Here is a 20,768-nt window from a genome sequence, read left to right as displayed (position 1 = left end):
TTTTAGCACGAACATCCAATAAAAATAAATACATCTGCAGTGAACATGGTAAATTATATGCGAACTTACACTATAATAATAAACAGGAAACAGCAGCATCTGAGTCTGCAACTGGCTTCTCAGGAGGCTCCGTGCTTCCAGCTGTGGTAGCAGCTGTGGATCTGGCTCTGGAACTCTTGCTGAAACAAGCTGACAAAGGGCTGATTACAACATGGAGTTCAGTTTCTGGTTGGATTAATTTTCCTTTTAACACACTTTGGTTATGAAAAGTTTGCTCATTTACCGTGTTTGTGGTTTTATATCCTGCACTTCACAGTCATTGGGCTGGTGTGGTGATTATCACCATTCCTAGTGACCTTGATCGTGGGGACTTTACATTGTCTATACCATGCGTGGAAAACTGCAATTTGGTTTTGGCTTGCTGAAAGAAATTGAAAACTCTCTTCCTCTTCCTTCTCCCTCCCCGTCCCCAGAGACTGTTCAGCATTTTTGTCCAAAATATTACACAGTAAAGTTGTTGAGGTTTTTTTTAATTGTTTTTATATGCATAGAAAACAATTTAGGAGAAGACCGAATGATACTCACCTGCAGTGAAATCTGTACAACAGGCAAGAGACTGGTTAAACTCTGCCAGGTGAAACAAGTAGAGAACTTGCTTTTATCACTTTTTATTAAAGGGAGGAGTTTTGATTTCACAGAACCTGAGTGAGCAAAACAGCATTTACCTGTGTGTTCTTAAAGCAGCTGTATAGATACATTCACTTATTGCAGGTCCTTCTTTCCACCTCTGGTTGCATGGGCTCTTTTCTTGATTGCATGCTAAAGACATAGTTAAGCTACTAAAATATCTGGCCTTGATTCAGCAGAGATTTAAGCACATACTTAGAATTAAACACTTCCATTGCAGTCTGCTTTGTGAACTCCCAGATATTTGCTTCTGCTCTCATACTGTGGAGTGTCTCTGGTGAATATCCTTAGACCAAGACAGTCTTTTTCGTTATGAAGTCTTTTTTTCTTTCAGTCGCGCCATCTTTTTAGAAAACAGCTGTATTCTCCAACTTAATTGAATCCCCAAATTAAATCCCAGTTGCCTCTGTAACTCACTGCTCAAACTCTTGCCTCTTTTTCCCTCTGCTGCTTTTCTTCACATAGGATCTCGCTTTTCTCCTAAGGAAAAATAGATACAGTATGCTCTTCCTTCTGTCACTCTCTTCTCCCTCCCTTCCCCTAATCCTTTCTCTTCCACTGTCAGAGCAGCAGCAGTTTCTTGTCTACTTTCCATCTGTACCCCTTCCACTTGCCCCAGTGACCCCATGTTCTGTTCTTCCTCTTATTTCTCCCTTCCCTTACTCTCTTTCTTAACCTCTCACTGTCCTCTGGCTCTTTTCCACTGCAGCATAAGCAAGCGTTTGCCTCTTAAAAACTGCACTTTTGACCTTACTTGGTTCTTCATATCATATCTCATTGCCTATCTCTTCTTCATTCCTAAGCTCATTGAAGGCGCTGTTTATAATTATTGTCTGGAGACTCTCTTCTGTGATTCCCTCCTATAACTCCTACACTTTGGCTTCTGTTCCTTGCTTGCAACTGCAACGGCTCTCACCAAACTCCCTGATGACAAGATCTCAGAAACAGTAGTCTATCCTCATTCTTCTTGACTTGTCAGTAGTGTTTGCTGCAGTTGACCAGACTTCTTTAAACTTGTGTCTTTTGTTGGTTACTGGGACTCTGTCTTGTTAATTTTTTTCTTTCTGAGCAGTTCTTCAGCATGTTCTTCAAAGTCGTCTCCCATTTTGGAGGGGTGTGGTTGGAGGTCTTGGGGCTCTGCTTTGACTGTTGTGCTTTTAATGCCTTATGAGTTATTTCATACACAGAAAATTTAACAGCCAAACGTATCTACAGAGAACAGATCTACCTTCCTATCGAAACCTATTTTCTCTCACTTGAGCTTATTAATTTGGAACCACACAAATGCAATTACAAAGCATCCTGCCCAATACTGTCTTAAGTCTAGATGTCTTGGCAAATGCTCAGAGCAGACACATGATGATTATCTTCCCTCTTTCACGCAGACATGCGTATTTTCTCCTTTCATATGCTAGGCTCTCCGTACCCCTGGTAGCTGTACACAATCCTTGCCTGCATCTCTTCCACTTTGCATTACTTTTGCTATAACAGACTCAAATTGTATCTCTTGTTTCCAATAAGAATATAGCAAGGCCTTGTGAAATGGAATTCATATTTTATGTCCTCTGTTAAAAATGCTTATCCTGATATGTTTGGAGTGCATTTCACTCTTTTACAGCCTCATTTTAAGCATTTCACTTTCTTTGTCATTGCCATCAAGTGAGTCCTGTTTCTGTTGCTTTTGTCCTTTCTCCATGGAATCCCAGTGCTTTTTTCTCTATTGGCAGTACCAAGAAATTTAATGTTACCACCACATCTCTAGTTTTTATGCCAGCTGATTAAATGAAAATATTAGATAAAATTCTGCCAAGCTCATCCTTGATGAACTCTACTGAAAAACAGTTCTTTCATTCTCCACAGGACTTTGTTCTCTTTCTGGTAGGAAGTTCTTTATCTGTCAAATTCTTTCAGTAATCCCTATTTTCTCCAGTTTAATATTGAAAATCAGATGCCCAAATAGATTATCATATTTTCTCTGTTTAAAACGTCAGTCTAGTCACCATGGTGTAAGCATGCAGGGAGTTCATAATCTCAAACAGATTTGTACATCGTAGTAGGCAGATTCCTCAGGTCACTACATACTTTCATACCCCAGCAGGCCCAGATGAATTACGTAAGCTCAGGCGAGTTTCTGCTCACTGGTGCGAACCACAGGGAGTATTCCCTTGTTCTCTAGATACCTTTTGGTCTGCTTTTAGTTTTGTTTGCCTTACTCCATTCCAGATGTCATTCATGCCACATTATCACTACCAAATGCACTGTCTTCTTGATCTAACATATGTAGCTGTTAGGAACATGTAAAGATATATGTAATTAAAGGGAATGTGCACATACATACTGTATGTTTTGCATTTACTTTGTATTTCGTACTGTTCTTGCTCGCTTCATAAGAAGTGCTGTGGGTTATGTTGCAAAATAATTTCAGTAAAAGACTATTCACTAGCTCTAGGCACTGTAGTGTTATGTAAAAAGCAGTCCATCGGGTGTGAAATTTTTTGTGCTTGGTTTCATTTAAAAACCCGTGTATGCATTAAAAAAATAAGGAAATTATCCTAATTGCTTTTTAGTTATGTGTCACTGAAAAGCAGGGCAGTGTTTAACTGTTAACAGTAGCCACTTTTTTTATCTTTAATGTAGATAAGAAAATTTAGGATTTTGAAACTTAAACAGTGACATCTAAATTGGGGGTGATATTTAATGAAGTCTATGGCCAAGTTTCAAAAACCTGGTTTTCATAATGACATACAAATAATTGAAATCATGCCTAGTAGGCATCTGGACTAAAACTATGAGCAGGTTGTAATGGACCCAACCACTTTTGTCGAAACAAAATTAATTTCCAATTCTAATCAAGAAGGCTAATCAAGTTCTTTTTAGGTTCAAAGTTTGCTTCATTCTTACTGCTACTTCCAGTGTGCCAACACCATACCTTCATATAAGGAATGGAGTATGTTCTATGCATTGAAATGTTGACATTTTTTTCACAATTTGTTTTTGCCTGTTACTCATCCTAATTTCACTTTCTATCAATCAGTTTCTCCTTCAACTGCAAAGAAACAATACATCCTTTACCCTACAGACCTTGACTACGTACAAACTGGCATCTGTTCAATCCCATTTGCATTATACAGTGTATACTTTTACATTATATCCTTCAGTGTTGAGGGAAAGGGAATGATGGGGGATTGTTGAAGGCTCTTATTCTTCTGTTAAGCAGTTGAGCAACCTCCCACTGGGACTGGGGCTCTGCCTGCCTCTGAATCTGTTGTAAATCCCTCTACAGCCACACTTCTTTTGATTTTGAATGACTGTTTCTGGTTAGTTCAATCCTATTCCTAATCAATTTAAGATAAACAACTAGAAGTTTAATTGGAATTTCATGGCTCTTAATTGTCATTAATAAGAAGAAATTTAAACCAAATTCTGTGCTAACACAGCATTAAGACTGAACAATGGAGGCTTGGTTATGGCTTTCAATTTTTGTGCTTTGTGGAGTCAGTTGCTGCTGACACAGTCTGGCTTCTCAGTTTCTTCTTGTCTCAAGGCATACCTAAACTACAGCTTGCAATGGAGCTGTAATTCTTCTGGGGCACTGGGACAGAAATGCCAGTAGAGAGATAGAGGGTGAAAGCTACCACAATTCTAATGACTTATGAGATGGTGGGGTTGTTATAAGTTGCTTGTGTCCGTGTGTTGCTCTCTATGATCTGGGTAGCTAGCACAAGGAAGAATATGATACCTTCCTCTGAATACCTTGTGTGGGCTAGGCAAGGCAAAATGTGAGCTGGCTTTTACAACTTCAGAAGGAAATACCAAGAAAAATCGAAGTCTTCTGAAGCAGTTTCAGCTTGACTGCATTGCCAGTCCTTTATAACTTGTGACATACGTTGAGCATAAATAAAGCTATAAATCCCTGTTCTGTAATTTAAAAAGAAAATTGATAAACCTGCTATTTTAATCTGATGTAATTTTAACTTTTCATTCAAATATTTATTCTACATCAACTGGCTTAAGTATTCAAAATTATATTTAACCTTTTTTTTAATGTAACATGGATGGATACATATACACATATATAAAACAGAAGTATCTTTGTGTGTTATTTTTATCGTAGGTATGTGTCATGTGCATTGGGATGCCCATACGAAGGAAACATCATACCAGCCAAAGTGGCAGAAGTAAGAGTGAACTTCTGGCTTGACTTTTTAATGAATCAAAAATACATTTTAAAATGTCTATGAATAATGTTCTCTACTTAATCCTAAAAAGATCTTTAATGCATAAAATTTAAGGAAAACAAACACAAAACGTAGCTAATACTAAAACTGGGTGCATAACCTCACTCAACTATATGAAGTCAAATCTAAGGAAAATAGTAAGTTCTGAATGTTACCGAAAAAATATTATGTGCTGTTTCGTCCAACAAGAAGGTAAGGAAATGCTTAAGGAAATAGACTCAAGCACATATGTTGGTGGGCCATGTTGTATGAGGTGATTTCCAGCACAACCTCTAGAAAAGGGTATCTACTTCTAAATCCATTTTATGCTGGCATAAGCATACTGCGCTGCTGGCTGGTAGAGCCACTGCTACAACATTGTGCTTCTGGTGAATGAACCAAAATTCATCCTCAACATGATTTCCTACTACTAAACTTACTCTACTGCTATGGTGGAATAAGCTGTACCTTCCCTTCCCACTCCCTTTTCTCATTTAGGATAAAGGAGAAGAAAGATGATGTCTTAGTCCAGCCTTTTTTTTCCAGCAGAGAAAGAGATGAGTGAAGCATAAGTGTTAAATTTTTCAGGAAGGCAAAGAGGGCATGAAAGCTGAAATGGACAGTAGAGAAGAAAGTGGAGAGAATTCAAGAGTCACAAGGCAGAACATGCTGGCCTTCCTCCTGGAGAAAGACTTCTCTGTTACACTTAATTACCTAGTTTTGGTGAACTAGCAGAATCTCCAACCCACTTGTTCTTTGTAGCTCTAGCAGCTAGTCAACATTTGTCTGATATATTGTGTTCTGCATGTGTGGCTTTCGGGTCCTGTTCTCCTGCATCTTCTAGTATACGTTCCAGATGGAACCTGTGATAACAGTTCTCCTACAGCAGCCACATATACTCACACTCTTTAAAAAAAATAACTAAATTGGAAGGTACTCATAAATTAATTGGATTTAATATGAAGTGAAAGTTAGAAGTTACACAGCTTTAGTTAGAGCAGTGATGACAGATTCAGCTGTGCTGTTGGTAAATTGCTTACTGCAGTATCATGTTCCCCAACAGGCTTCTATCCATGTGTTGCTTGTTTTTTAATTACTCTCCTTGCACAGAAGAGCTCCTTTTCAGTTTGTAGTGGGAGTACTCCTTAATGTTCCAAATCTGCAAACTTTCACTCACACAGATATTTTATTTTCTCTCTTCATCCTAGTAAGCGTCTTCTTGTGTACCTGTACACCATCAGATACGTGTTTAAGTATAAAAGCTGCCTCATTAAAGTTACTGAGGCCCTGATTCAGCAAGCACTGGTGTTTATATAGAAGCATCTGATTAGCTGTTAATGGATTTTACATAAACACTACTATTCATCCTTTGCTGAATCAGAATTATCAAAATACCAGCCGTGTTGCTAAACCCTCTCAGAAGGCTGCCTCTCAGGTCATCATCTTTCTCAGGACGGGAGTGTGTGACTCCCTTGACTGTGCACTGCGATCAGCAGCTGTGATTGAAAGGTTTAGACTGTTTCTTCTGCAGTCAATGACAGTGACCAAATTTTTTTTTTTTTTTTTTAAGCAAAAGATTTTTTTAGCTGAAGCAAAACCAATTAGGAGAGGTGGCTCATTAACCAGACTACAGGCATTGCGGGCTTACTGGGTATGTAACTGTTTTACACATAGTAACCTAGTGAGTTAAAACTTCAGATGCCTTCAGACTTCTAGAATTCATCTGGTACATCCATATGGTTCTTTATTTAAAAAAACTACATAGTCCTTTTTTATCACTCTGCTTTTTCTTGAAATGGAGTCACTGCTTAACCATTTACCATCTTGTGCTTTGTGAATTTCAACCTTAGGCAAATAAGTCTTGAAAGTTGTTTGAAGCACCTTATATCCTTGAAGCCAGTTTTCTTCCACTGTCTTCCAGTCATATACTTGGCTGTTTTTATTTTTCTGCTTCTTTCTCTCCTTAGCTTCCTTTTAACCTAGAGCAGTATATTCATGTAAGTATTACCCAGCATACAGGCTGATCAGGCTACAGAAAAGGTGTCTATTCTTATCTGAATGCTGTTGGATTATTATGAAGTTGCTCTTACAGCACAAGGACTGCAGTGTGTTTTTAATGTTGTTTGCTTAAAATAATCTGTAACTCAATTATGACCTTTTGTATTCAGTTTAAGAGTATGGTTTTAGATATTATTTCCAGCAGTAGGATTGTTCACATGCCTGAAGGGTTGCAGTGCTGGGTCACCAACTCCCATTTTGATCAATGCTTGGTGTCAGGGTCATAGGGGAGTAGCACAAGACTCATGCATAGTAAAACTGCTCAGTGGTGCATAACACAACCCTGTTCCATCAACAAAGCTACAAGCTCATAGTCACATCCTGATTACACTGACAAAACAGTGTGTTCTCCCCCACTCGCCTCCCAAAAATTCACATTGAAAACTTACAAAACTATAACTAATGGGCTGCCTCCTCCTATGGTAGGATAGAAAATTCGGCATGAAAAACTCCCATTCAGCTTCCAAGCATGCACATTCTTCTTGAAATTAAATATAGATCTCTTTTTAAGGGTCAGTTTAAGGTTAGATCATGACAACTCAGTGATGATGCTCAGCTTGTTAGCAGAGTTTCCCCCTCTCTTCTTTCATCTTTCAGAACTTTCGGAAAGCTGAAAGACCTAAGGACTGAGCGAGGGAAAGAAGTGAATGCAATATTTCTAGCAATTTATACAGTCTCTTTGTCATCACTGAAATGCTCATCTAGAAAAACTTCGAATCATGAATTAAAAAGAACATGAGAAAAAAATGCAGTTTGCTTCCTTTACCCTGATCTTAAACAAAAACTGAGGTTTGGGGATTAACTAGAGGTAATCCACCACTAACTGCAGATGATCCTTATTTTTCTTACAACAGGAGTCCAGTTGAAACACCTGCCATGTGTTGATGATATAAAAAATGCTGTGAGATAGAATCCCTTTTTGCAATCTGGTGAATGTCCCTTTCTTAAAGTGTATATTGAATTTACATTGATACAAACCAGGAGCTCTTTGACTTTAAAGCACAAAGAGTTTTACTACATTTGCAATAGTCGTAGGACTTCCAAGCTTTAAGAAGAGCAATTCAGACTACTTGAAGTTCTTTTTCAGCTGTTCTTTGAATTAAGTGAACAGCAATATTAATCCAGCACTTCCGAGACTGCTGGTGCAGCACTTTGTCAGCTTCCTCAGACGTATTCACAGCAATCCCACTGATGAAGTCCTGGAATTGCTTTAACAGCAGAGTGCAGTGCAACTGAAGATGTCTTGGAAAAGGGTCGTATTTTTTCATTTCTAAACAGTTGATTTCCAGACTGGGATTCCTTTCAGTGGAGTGGCCTTTTGGGATTGCTGATACACAGTGGGGAATCCTAAAGGGGACAAACATACTCAGAAACTGAAAATAAGGTGAAACCCTTTCCAGATAAATTAAACAGAACTAAGATGGAAAGATCCTACATTCAGTTTCTAAAGCAATATTTTTGGTGCAAACATGATTTTGTGCTTCCGAGTGTTTGTCTCTCTCCATACAAACATTATGGAGCCAGACCTCAAATCTCTTACTCGTACAAAGAACTACTCAAAGACGTAATTCCAGAAACATTTAGGGCTCTACTTACATAAATAAATATATTAATAAATAAATATGGTTTTGTTTGGTATTAAGAAAAATTGTAAAACTTTAAGACTAGAATGTTAAGTTACAGTTAAGCTTTGTTAGTATTTTAATGTTTGATTTGATGAAAAGCAAGCAAAATTAATATTAACTACATGTTAAAACTTCAGTTTTAACTGATGTTTTCATTGCCAAGGGAAAGCAAAATCAGGCTTCTTGTTAATTATTTATTGTCTTAGTTCAGCCATGTGCTTGGCTCCGTGTAATAAGCAAACAAAAGGGCAGGTCTTTACCCTGTACAACTTGTAAGCTGAAAAGTACACAGAGAAAACCAAACAGCTGGGAAATCCCCAGAGAGAGGAAAATGTTGGGAAAGGGCTTGACAGAAACTTAATTCATAGTGTAAAATCTTGCTTATTTGGATTCTGTGGGAGAGTCAAAAAGCAAGTTTTTGATGGATTTGGCTTGGTTGGTTTTTCCATGTACAGAAGCAGAACTATAAATTTAAAATAAGAGGATCTATGGGACGCTCTTCTTGGATGACAATTTTCAAGAATCAATAGAGGGTTTCTGATACATATTTCCACCTCAGTGAGTCAAAACCTGAAACCTATACAGAAATGTGTCCTTTTTAATGTATGTTCTTTATTTTGTATTCTTTCATCTTGACCTTTTCATGTTTCTCTGTTTCTAATCAGGTATCTAAGCGTCTGTACAGTATGGGCTGTTATGAAATCTCTCTGGGGGACACAATTGGTGTGGGGACTCCTGGAAGTATGAAAAGAATGTTGGAAGCTGTTATGAAAGAAATCCCTCTGAGTGCTCTTGCTGTTCATTGTCATGACACCTATGGCCAGGCTTTAGCCAATATCCTCACAGCCATACAGGTAACTCAGGTTCTCATTTTATAGATGTCATAGTAATAGTCTTAGTTTAATTCAAATGCACAATGTAAAAAAATTCCAGCCTTAAAGAAATTGCTAGAAAAAGAAAGACACTCACTAAACTTTCAGAAAGTATTGCTGACATAACCGATTGTCTACAGATATTGCTGTTGCTTTAGCAAGAAAATGTCAATTCTTATGTACTTATTACCTTCAATTCCATACAAAATCACTAAGAAACAGTGATGATTATTTTATTCCATTGATTTTGGATGAATGAGGGAGATAAAATATAATTTTTTTCTGATGTCTCAGATTCAACTTTTCTTAGAGACATCTGTATGCTCATTGTTCACTACACTAAAATTTCTGTTTTACAGAGGTGTCTAAATATACAATAGAATAATGCATAATTACATCTTGATTTCAGATGTATAAATCTATAAATTATTGGTGATTATATACACAGATGGAGTGGTCTAGATAATTTTATCACTGTTAACATGCCTTCAGTATGCTTTTTTGTGTATCAATTATACCTTCCAAATAAGATTATCAACAACCTTATATCCCATTTAATCTTCTTTCAAATCTGTGGCTAAATAATCAGAAAAAGTTAATTTCCATAAGAGATATTTTTCCTGTTGTGTTTATATATTTTTAAGAATAGGACACAATACAAGAAACAGACTACAAGTTCTAATGTAGTTTTTGTAAACATATAATCTTGAAAAATATCTTCATGTGTACATGCATTCTTAAGGAGACCTATTTTTACTAAATGTTGCAGAATCAAAAGCTGTTTACAAATCATAGGCCTTTATTCTGTTTTATACTTCTACAACTACCTGAAAGGAGGTTGCAGAGAACTGGGGATGAGCCTCTTTAACCAAGCGACAGGACAAGAGGGAATGGCTTCAAGTTGTGCCAGGGAAGGTTTAGACTAGATATTAGGAAGCATTTCTTTACAGAACGGGTTGTTAGGTGCTGGAATGGGCTGCCCAGGGTGGTGGTGGAGTCCCCATCCCTGGAGGTGTTTCAGAGTAGAATCGACATAGCGCTGAGGGATATGGTGTAGTTGGGAACTGTCAGTGCTAGGTTAATGGTTGGACTAGATGATCTTCAAGGTCCTTTCCAACCTAGACGAGTCTGTGATTCTGTAATGGCATCTTCTGCTTCCCTGCAATTCAGGCAGCCATTTTTAAGGTCAACTTTCCTTTGTCCTCACTCATTATTTTGGCAGAGCTCATATTATGTTGTTTAGAAATAATAGCAGTCTTAACAGTATTACTGATATAAGCAACACGAAGGAACAGGAAAATGTTTCAATATGGGAATCTCTGCATGTATTTGATAAAATATGGGATGACAAAATCTGGTAAAAAGGGTTCTAATGTTTGCTCTCAGTGTTCACTATTGACCTTTCTCACTTTTACTCTTGCAAATGTGTTTGTATGTACCATGGGATAAATAAATTGTTAATTTCACAGTTAGCTTCAGTTGCAGATGTAATAGCTAAAAGCATGAAAACCCTTGAGCATGGGAGGAGTTCACCATAAAAATACTTGAAGCATTATTTTGCAAATCGTTCCTTAAAATAATTGCTGTCATGGTGCCTACTAAACACTGAATGATGGCTATGCTTTGTTAACCCCAGTATTTGTTGTAAGTGATTCTTGTTTCAGGTTTACCTTCTTCTTCTATCTTTTTATTTATTTCTTAAATCAACTGTGTGAGAGTTAAAGGGGAAAAGAGCTCTTAGGTAACTAATGTGCAGTTCAGGCTAATTAACATGTAAGTTCAAGAGAGCAATAGACCTAAAAAAATACCCCTTTGCAGCCTTCTCAGATTTCTGGGAAGCCAGAGGTGCCTGAGACCCACCAGAAAACTTCCCTGTGTGCTCCATTTCTGCTACAGTGCATGTCTAAAGGTGTGGTGTTTTTGGCTGAGATGAACTTGTCATAGATTTTGCCAAAAGTCCTTGATGAAGCAGGCATTACACAGTCTCTCTGACTGGCTTTGTGCAAGCAGCTTCTTGGCTTGCTCTAAAGGTAGGTCCCCAGGTTCTTGGATCCTCAAATGGGTCTTGCACGTCACAACATCCTCTCCTGTCTCTGGTCAAAGAAATGAGGCAGCTAGTGGTGAATTATAGCTGAGCAATACTTTTTCTAACACAGGACAACTTTTACAGGTCAGCCGGATGGTAAAGTGCCAAAGCCAGTGGATCGGAGTGCCCAGGTCATTTCTAGCCCCCGCTGTCAGGCTTGCCTGTGCTTTCCTCTCTGCCAAAGATACATGAATGGCAAAGTACTGGAATAACCCCCTGTCTTCAACTCAGCCATTCATTTCATAGACCAGACTCTCCACAGACGCAATTCCTTACCCTTCCTCCTTTATGGGTCTCTGCAAGTGACACGGTATTTCATCAGGAGTGAAATGTGTTTGAGGGGTTATAGAAATAATGGGCTAGAGTTATTGTTTGAAAACAAGTTTAAAGAACATTCAGCAGGCAAATTACACTTTTCCTAACACATTGCAGACTACAACATCAGGCTGAATAGTATTGTATATTGTATTTCCTAAAAATTAATGAATGACAGCTGGAAAGCCACAAATCACTCTGCACTAATTCAGGCATTGCTTCGAAGGGAGATCTCCTAGGAGTGGAAAGAGGTACTGGTGATTCAGTAAGTGATTTTTTATACAGATCACATTGTTCCATGCAGGATTATACTACCCAGAGTATTTTCTTTTGTTTGGGGCTGATCCAAAGTCATCTAGAACTGACAGGCCATATCTGTATAAGAAATTAGCAGGGAAGTAGCCTTGTAATTTTAGTATTCAGTTTTATGTGTGTTGTTTTAGCAAAAGGATAGGTAGTGAAAGATGGGAGAGAGATTAGCCAACTTTTAAAGTGTAAGTAATTTTTTAAGTTGTTGAAGTGAATTATATAGATAGAAAGCATTGTCTGGAGAAAGGAAATTAACTTTCTTTTATGGAGAGATTCTGTGTAAAAATGTGAGGAACATGAAGTGATGCTTCAGAACAAAACATTTAAAGTAGAAACATGACTGGCTCTTGGTTAAATGGTTTAATATAAAAATATCAGAGTATACAATTTATCAAAGAGACAAATTCAGATGATAGGAAGTGGTGTGGCAATCTAGTTAGAGGTTGTGGTATTTTGAGTAAAATTACATATGTGGGTTAGCTAATGTGACAAACACAAAATATAGCTCAAAGAAGTAGTAAAACATTTATAGGAAATAGTTGCAGACCTACAAAGAAGGGTAAAAAGACAGGTCAGGAAACTTCTATGCTGGAGAGGCCCCAATAAGGTAGACCATTGATCTGAGGAGATTTGAGTTACCTTGACAATTGATTCCCATAGTGTGTGCAGAACAGGTGAGAAGGAGGAAGTTTTTTAATGGAAGTGATACAGAACTGTTTTCTTGCATAGCTTGTGTAGTTGCCAGAAATAGCTTTGTCTGTTTTCATAGCACATACCTGAACATAAGAAAGAATATGCTAAGAGGCAAAGAGGAGTTTTGACCGGCAGTGATAACCTCAGTAAATGAAACAATCACATAGTAATCCCATAGAACTTTTATCAAATTCAAATCGCTCTTGTAATTCATTAATATAAACTGATCCCTACACTACTGGGATCAAATCCTGACTTAGAGAAAAAAAATGACAATCACTTACAGGGGGCAAGGTTTCTTACCACTTTGTGTAATAATTTCCATCTTATTGGACACAATGAGATGAACGAGATTGATGATTTGCCAAATGAAATTACTTTTTGTTAGTGCTTTCTTTACCCAGAAAACATGAATTTTGAAATGAAATCCACACTTCAATACCAGAAACAGAATGTAGCAAGCCTTATTTAAACTTTCGGTTTAAGGTTCGGACTGCAAAATCCAAATTTGTGAATACGGTTTTTCATTTCAAACATTATAATAGATCCCCTTACAGAGAATTCAAAATTTTAAATAGTATTTCATTAATTTCTTTAAGATCCTTGAATTTTAAAGATTAAATAAACTTTTTTTTTAAAAATCCAAACAGAAATGGTTGGCTGCTGACCTCTTCCCTTCATCACTTAACTAAATAGATTCTAGCCCCTTTGGTGCATGCTAGAGAGACTAACCAACTTGCATATTTTTGTGCATCCAGTTTACTTATGTAGTAAGGACTGGGTTCACACAAAGGCACTCAGTGTTGATATGGCTGTTTTAATTGCCAGAACCAGGAGAGGAATCTGAACGTAGATGCTGAAGGTCATGGTTTATTAATTCACAAGGATCATTGTGTTACAGGAGTAGAGTTCACAATGGCCAGCAGCCTGAAATGGTAGAGCCTAAGTTAAGCCACGGAAAAAAGACTGTGTTTAAAATTCCCTCCCCTCCATGATTCATGTGAGCTTACATGTGAAGCCTTAGGTGAAATGAATTTTCCACACAAAACCAGCTCCTAGATGTAAGTACCTAGTTTGTCCTTTTTTTTTCAAATACAGGATTTGCTGTTTGTGGCTGTTGAACTTGCCTGTAGTGACAGGCTGTCAAGACCCCTTTCAGCTGGTGGTTAGCTTCCTGCTAAGGTCTCTTGTCCGGAAGCTGCTTGCTGCTAAGGAGCCTCTGTGGGGGTTTCCCCTCTTACTTGGTGGTGGCTTTAAACCTGAAGCTCTTGTGCTTAGCCCCCACCTGAGCTACTCTGCAGCAGCGTTGCAATTGTGCTTGCTCCCAGTCTTGTACCTCCCTGATTCTTAACCTCATCCTCACCCACTGGCTTAGCTTCAGGCCTGGCTGATCTGTGACTTATCCTGGTTACTGTTTCCAGACCTGATCTTGACCTTGAATTGCTGACTCAACTTCCTGGCTCTTTTTTGGTGAGGTTGCTGCTGCGCCTGCCTAGCTGTGACTCTTGGCTCCTTGCTTGCCTTCCTTTATGAACAGTTTGTCCTTGCTGCTGCTTGGGACCGTCAAGTCTTTAGAAGAGAGACTAGCAACAAATATTTTGAGATTTAATGATGGCTCTGAATGGCAGGTAGTGGGAGTGGGTGCTGAGCTGGGACATACAGCAGCTGTGAGAGTTAGCAGGTCTCATGCGCTTTGATCTTGGAGCTCAGCTGGAGGCTTTGTCTTGCAAAGAGGCAAGATATTGATACTCAGTTAAATCCAGAAAGCATTTCCTGGTGTCTGGCTGTACACAAAGCCCTAACAGTTCTGCACTGGGAACTCTATTGGGTCAAAAAGAGAGTCCAGAAATCAGCCTGAAGAATTGTTGCCTGTGTCTTACAGGACTTAAACATCTCTTTTAGGTGCCAGACTACTTTGGCTGCCATTCTTCTCTTGTTTTTAGACCTGTATTTCTGTGACTAACTGACCTAAAAGAATATACCCATAATGATAAATCTCCAAATAAATACAGAATCTGTAAGAATATTTCTGTACTAGAAAATCCACTTAGCATTTGTATCCTGCAATCAGTTCTTTCACCTTTGATTTGTCCAGCTTATTTTAGTAGATGTCTACAAGGATGCAGGCAGGGCTCGTGCTACCTTATCCCAGCGAATGACTACAGCTAGAAACCATGCAAGTTAGAGTAGCTGAATAAAGTAAAGAAGCGATAAAAAAGCATAATGGTAAAATGGCATAAAGGTATGGATAGCAATGGTGGGAGGCCGAATGGGAAGAAGGCAAATACATGTGTATACTAGTCACATATAAATTGTTCTAGGGTTTCTGTTGGTGATTTGTTACCTTTTTACTGAGTTATGCATATAAACATTATGCAGTCACAGTTTAATCTCTTTGATTTAAAAAGAATCAACAGGATAATTTTTTTGAAGTACAATTTTACAAAACTTTGTTGTAAAAACTTAGAAGCACATTTTCCTTGATTTCGTTTTCATGAGCTTTATGTCATGATTTCTTCTTTGAAGTTCATTTCCAAAGAGATACAATGTTAAAACCAGCAGGTTTCTTCTGGATTTATGTTGAAATTCCCCCTTTTTCATAATTTCAATGCAAAACCATAGCTGGGCTGTGATCTTTTGGATGGCTGCTTGAACAGGGCCACAAAATTAAGAGAGATTTTAAAACTAGATCAAGCTTTGTTGCAAAATGCCGTATTAGAAGAGAGCAATAAGGACATGATATAAGTAGAAATTAAACAGTAAAACTAAAAACTCTTGGATCCTTGATCTTCTAAGTATGAAACAGCAATCAAAAAATCCACAGCATGCTGGGTAACAAAACAGACTTTAAAAGAGAATGAAAAAAACAGGATTAACTGATCAAAGCATCATTAATTCAGGTATGCACATTTATTTATGTGCTGATATAAATGGTCACCAATTTGGAGGATCAAAATTTAGGACTGCTTTTTACCTGACTACAGTCTAGGTTTAATCAACATCTGAATTCCTTCACTTTCTCCCTGTAAAACAGAGAAGAAAGTGTATGCACAGGCCTTGAATAAAGATATAAAATCTTCTGTCCTGTCTCCCAGCTTTATCCACCATTGACTCCTGTGCATTATGTTAATCATTGGTACTTCAGTGACTTCTTCCTAATGACCATTAGTAGGATCATAAATTTGCTTATACATCTACATCTCTAAACTCCTGTCCAACTCATTAGCAACCTAAAATTGAACATTCAAGATTGTATCAAGAAAGGAAAAAAAAAGACACCTTATAATTCTTTATTTGTAAGAAGTACTCTCTTTTTAATTCCCTGCAAAACACAATCATTCAGAGCTAAATTGACACTTCTGTTATAAAGTAGAGAAGATAAGCAACCATGACAAAGTGTGAAGCCTTGCATGTACTCATTGTGCTAGACTTGAGCGAGGAATTTCTCATGTAACAGTGAATATGAACTTTCTAGCGGAGGAAGGCAGTCTAGCCATATTTGTCTGTTGCTACACAAATAAAAAAATACTGGTTTGGGGGAGTTATAAAGTAACTGAGGATATGAACTTGGATGTAGTGGTCTGACAGAGTTCTTGCTTGAATAATACATTAAGTACCACTAGGATTTTGTTTTATTATCAGCGTTGTACTGGGGTACCCACTGCCAGGCAATGAAAGTACTTACATCTAATCTAATTTTTAACAGAGCAAAAATAGTCATGATAGTTTTGACACGGTACTGCAGACAGGTTTTTTTTAAGCCAATAGGGAGGTATTGTATGAAATTAATGAGCTACAGGAGGCAGGAACCATAACATCTGTCTTGTCTTTTCCTGATTTGTCATGTCGCTGTGCACATCACTTTTCTTCAATTTTTTATTTGTAAAACAGGAATAAGGCTCATCACTTTTAGTTTGTGAAATGCTAAAAAAAATCTACAGGGGAAGAGCATTAGACGAGTACAAATTATTTTTATGAAGTCTAGATTTAAAATTTATTTTTGAAATTGAAGTTCAGAAACTTAATATATTTTAAGTTTGGTATAGAATGTAATTTTGAGATTAAAAAAGCTAAGGTATATGAGTGGGCAAGTGATCAAAATACATACATGCCCAATCAAATTATCAGAGTTCTGTAACACTCCATTTCCTTTCCCCTGCACAGCCTGGCACTCTGAAGTATTTATATAGCACAACATGAGGGTAGGAAAGACTTGTCGTATGAAGCATGCACATAGTTTGGGATCTTGAAAGAATGTTAATATTTTTGCATTCCTATTTTAAGAAAGGTTTCGGCAGACTCACAAGTTTACTTCTGTTTACAAAGATATGCTAGGAAACTATAGAAGATTTAGCAAAGATCTCCAAGCATAATTTCAAGGTTCAGACAGGGAAACATTAGAAAACAGAGCTTGACTGAGAATAGCTGTTCAGGATTCAGGAAGGGCTGGTCGTGCTTCGATATTTTGCTGGAATCCTTTGAGGCAGTCACTGCCAAAGAAGACAAAGGATATACAGTGGCCATCATATGCTTTGATTTTTCAGAAAACAATTTACAGTGTTCTGCACTAGAAGGTAATATTAAGGCATGGAGGCATGTAATAAGTGGAAAGTTGGCTAAATGGCAGGAGACAAATGGAGTTATGAAACAGAATTTCCTCAAGCTGGAAAGCACCGATCAGCAGGGTTGTGGAAGTATCGGCCTGTGGATCCCAGGTTTTCCTGCTTAAATGAATAATTTGCAATACTATAATGCTCGTGTTCAGGGTAGTTGTTCTATTTAACTTGTAGAAATTAAACTTTTCAAATTTTAGATTTCCATTGTGATAAACAGGATAGCTGTCACAATGTGTAAGTGTAAAGCTGTGTAATATTCTACAACATGCAAAAGAAAAAGTTTGGGATCAAAAGTAAGTGTATAGGAATACACATAATTTTAGGTAAAGCAAGAGATTATTTATGACAACATGCCTGTCCTTTTAAATAGGCATCTTCCTAGAGCTTTCTAGTTTAGGATTTCTCTGGGAACTAATTTATCCTAGGCACTTAACCAGGTATTCTCTGGGTTTGAAAGTTGAATTATTTGTCAGCAAACTAAAAGAGCCATTAGCAATAACACAAAATTCTTTAGAAAACTTCAGTTTACTTTTTTGTTTCAGTTTCTTTTTATTCCCTTTTCCTCATAGAAACGATAGAGCACTTAGGTAAAGCTAGCTAAAAAAATCAGATGTTTGAGGTGAAGGAGTACGTGATATTAGGAACGAAAAGAGTGAGTGGAATTGTTTAAGACTGAAAGCTAACAAGACAGAGGTGAATAGGTCTGTATTTGAAAAAAGATGTTAGGGGGAAGATGGCAGGTGAATTGTGAAAAGGTAGCAGACAGCAAGATTTCTGTGAAGAAAACTTAAAAAGTGTGTGCTTTAGGAAAGTAGAAAAACACTTGCATTTTATCAAATAATATTGCTACTATAAGTAGTCAGATAGTTACTTTTGTAAGTGAAAAAACATACTGCACAAATGAATAAATCAGATCTACATATGGGAAGAAAATGAAAACATAGGCATTCATAGTGAAAATCTGCGAGATGTTTTCCAGTATTTGTTCTTTGGGGTTTTTTTTTTTTTTTGGCCTTTTTATAGGTACTGGTTTTACATTGTTGCCTGTTATTTCAGCAAAATAAGAAAGCAAGCAAATGAACAGGCAGCACCACTCCTGCTCTTTTCTCAGACTAGTATGAAAGAAGTAGCAACCCTGTTTTTATTGCTTTCTGCTGCTTTTTGCAGGATGTGCACAGTATGCAATTTCTGAGGAGCTGAAAGTTTTTGACTTTTCTTCCTGTGCTTCAGAAAAACCTGATAGCCTGATAGTTCACAAATAAATTCCTCATTGCTATTATTACAACTGTTACACTATTACTAGAAAAAAAAGTTAAAACAGTAGACTTTCTTTCAAGAATTTTATTTTTTAAACTTTTTAGGATAGGAAAGGGAATATATTTGTTATTGTATGCTGAAATAGCAGTCAGAGTTCCTGAGGCAAAGATATATTTATGTGCATATACCAACAGGTAGCCTGTATATTTTGTGGTTTTGATTTTTATTTTAAATGAAACTTAGTATATTGTAAATTATTAACAAATAATCTACATTGTTCTAGCTGCCTCTAATATGATGATTGAATTTCAGGAGCTTTCAACCCTAGTTACTGAACCTACAAACCTTGAGTCTTAAGACTATTTCAGAATACTGATCAGACAAAGAGATCCTTCATCAGTTATAGATTATTCTCATCTTGAAAATTCCTCACTAGGGCTCACTTGGAGCAGTACACACAACTTCCCTTTGTCTTACAATCACACCTTGACTGTCTATTAAAACATTTTTAAACCTTGAGTTTCTCATGCAAATCTATGCATCTTGCTTAATATCTCTGCACGTTCATATAGATTTATCACCCTAGGTCTAAATGGAATATGAATGGAGAAATCACTGCAGCAACTAGAGAAATAAAATCTGATCACTGCAACACCTAGAGAAATAAAATCTGGAGTGGTTTAAGTTTTCTATCTTGAAGCCAAAGATAATTTCTGTACTAATAGCATTGAAGCTGTGGATTTATAGAAAGAATTTATTTGGCCCAAATATTCCATGCTCTTTTCTCTTTTTCCATGCTTGCATCCTCCTTGCATACTTCTACTTTTTTCTTTGAATGCTGTTTTATTGTAGCTTTCCTAATCACATCTTAAATGCTTTCATTTCTGGGTTTCCCATTCTGTAAGTGGCATTCATTTGCACATTTCATTCTTTAGAGTCGGTGGTACATTCCAATTTCAGCTTCCTTCATAATTTTCTGATTCGTTAAATCTAGAAGTATTAAGGCCATACTGATTTGCTTGTCCAGTACCTAAAAGGCATTCTAGTATTGCTTTCATTACCATGCGTCTTTCTCCTCTTGTGAATGCACTTCTTCCCATGCAAAAACAAACAGATTCAGAGAATTTACTTTAAATGATTCTTTGGTCTTCAACAGATTCTGTTCTGCTGCATCATTCTTTAGCTCTCATATCTGGAAATACAGTTTGTAAAAGGGAAATGAACTAGTATTAATAGAATACGAGAAGACAATTCTGTTTTATTTCACCTTTTACCAGCTAATAAGAGGCTTGCAAAGTTGTGCTTGCAAGCAAGGCTCACACAAAATAGCATAGAATATAATTTAGATACAAAACCAGCAGATTATAGGTGCAGTTGACGATAATACTCCATACAGACTGTTAGTGTCTACCTCCCCTCTTCTTTGTTCTCCCTTGTAATGCCTTTTTGCCATTCTTTGCCTCTGTCAGTGCTTAAGCAGAGTAAATATCCTGCTGCCAGCTCACTGGCAAGAAGGTAGAATGATGTGAATGTATACCATGCTCCTCCATTCACCTAATCCTAATATTTTCCCTGGCACTTATGTTAATTTTTTCCTCTCTTTCACTATTTTCCTAGTCATTGTTTGATAGTTGTAAGTTCACATAGCCAGAGCAATAGTCTTTTTACAGACCTCCTTTTATCATCCCAACTGTGTCTTGTTTGACTATTTAAATGGCTAAGAGTCAGCATCATCCAGTTCTGAAGTGGACTGGGCAGTAATCCAGCTCTTTCTGTTAGAGACAGACATTCATTTTTTTGGACTAGAAACAAATTACTTCCAAATGCTGGAAATGTAAGAGGGCTTTTCAAAAAAGGTTTTCAGGTGTTTATAGAACAAATTAGTATAAAATAGTTTTCAAAATGCTAAGCCCAATTTAAAATAAATATTTAGTACTTTTAGGAGTTGTGAAAATATAGCACTAGAAAACTGAAGTCACTCATCTGTAGCATGCATAAAAAATATGGTGAGGGCACACTGGTGTCAAATTGCC

General features: G+C 37.2%; 1 protein-coding gene across 4 annotated transcripts in view; it reads left to right on the top strand.

The window, feature by feature from the left end:
• Window positions 1–20,768, top strand: part of HMGCLL1 (3-hydroxy-3-methylglutaryl-CoA lyase like 1) — a 100,741-nt gene that overhangs the window by 43,125 nt on the left and 36,848 nt on the right. For 3 of the 4 annotated variants that reach the window (XM_074861751.1, XM_074861750.1, XM_074861748.1), the window contains exons 6-8: window positions 4,802–4,865; window positions 6,475–6,555; window positions 9,253–9,441. In XM_074861751.1, coding sequence (XP_074717852.1) covers window positions 4,802–4,865; window positions 6,475–6,555; window positions 9,253–9,441 — 334 coding nt within the window. The remainder of the gene's footprint in view (window positions 1–4,801; window positions 4,866–6,474; window positions 6,556–9,252; window positions 9,442–20,768) is intronic. The other variant, XM_074861749.1, reaches the window with a different exon arrangement.

Source organism: Strix uralensis, chromosome 3, assembly GCF_047716275.1.
Source record: "Strix uralensis isolate ZFMK-TIS-50842 chromosome 3, bStrUra1, whole genome shotgun sequence".
NCBI lineage: Eukaryota > Metazoa > Chordata > Aves > Strigiformes > Strigidae > Strix > Strix uralensis.
Note: the sequence above shows the minus strand (reverse complement) of the source record. Positions and strands in the feature narration are given on the sequence as shown.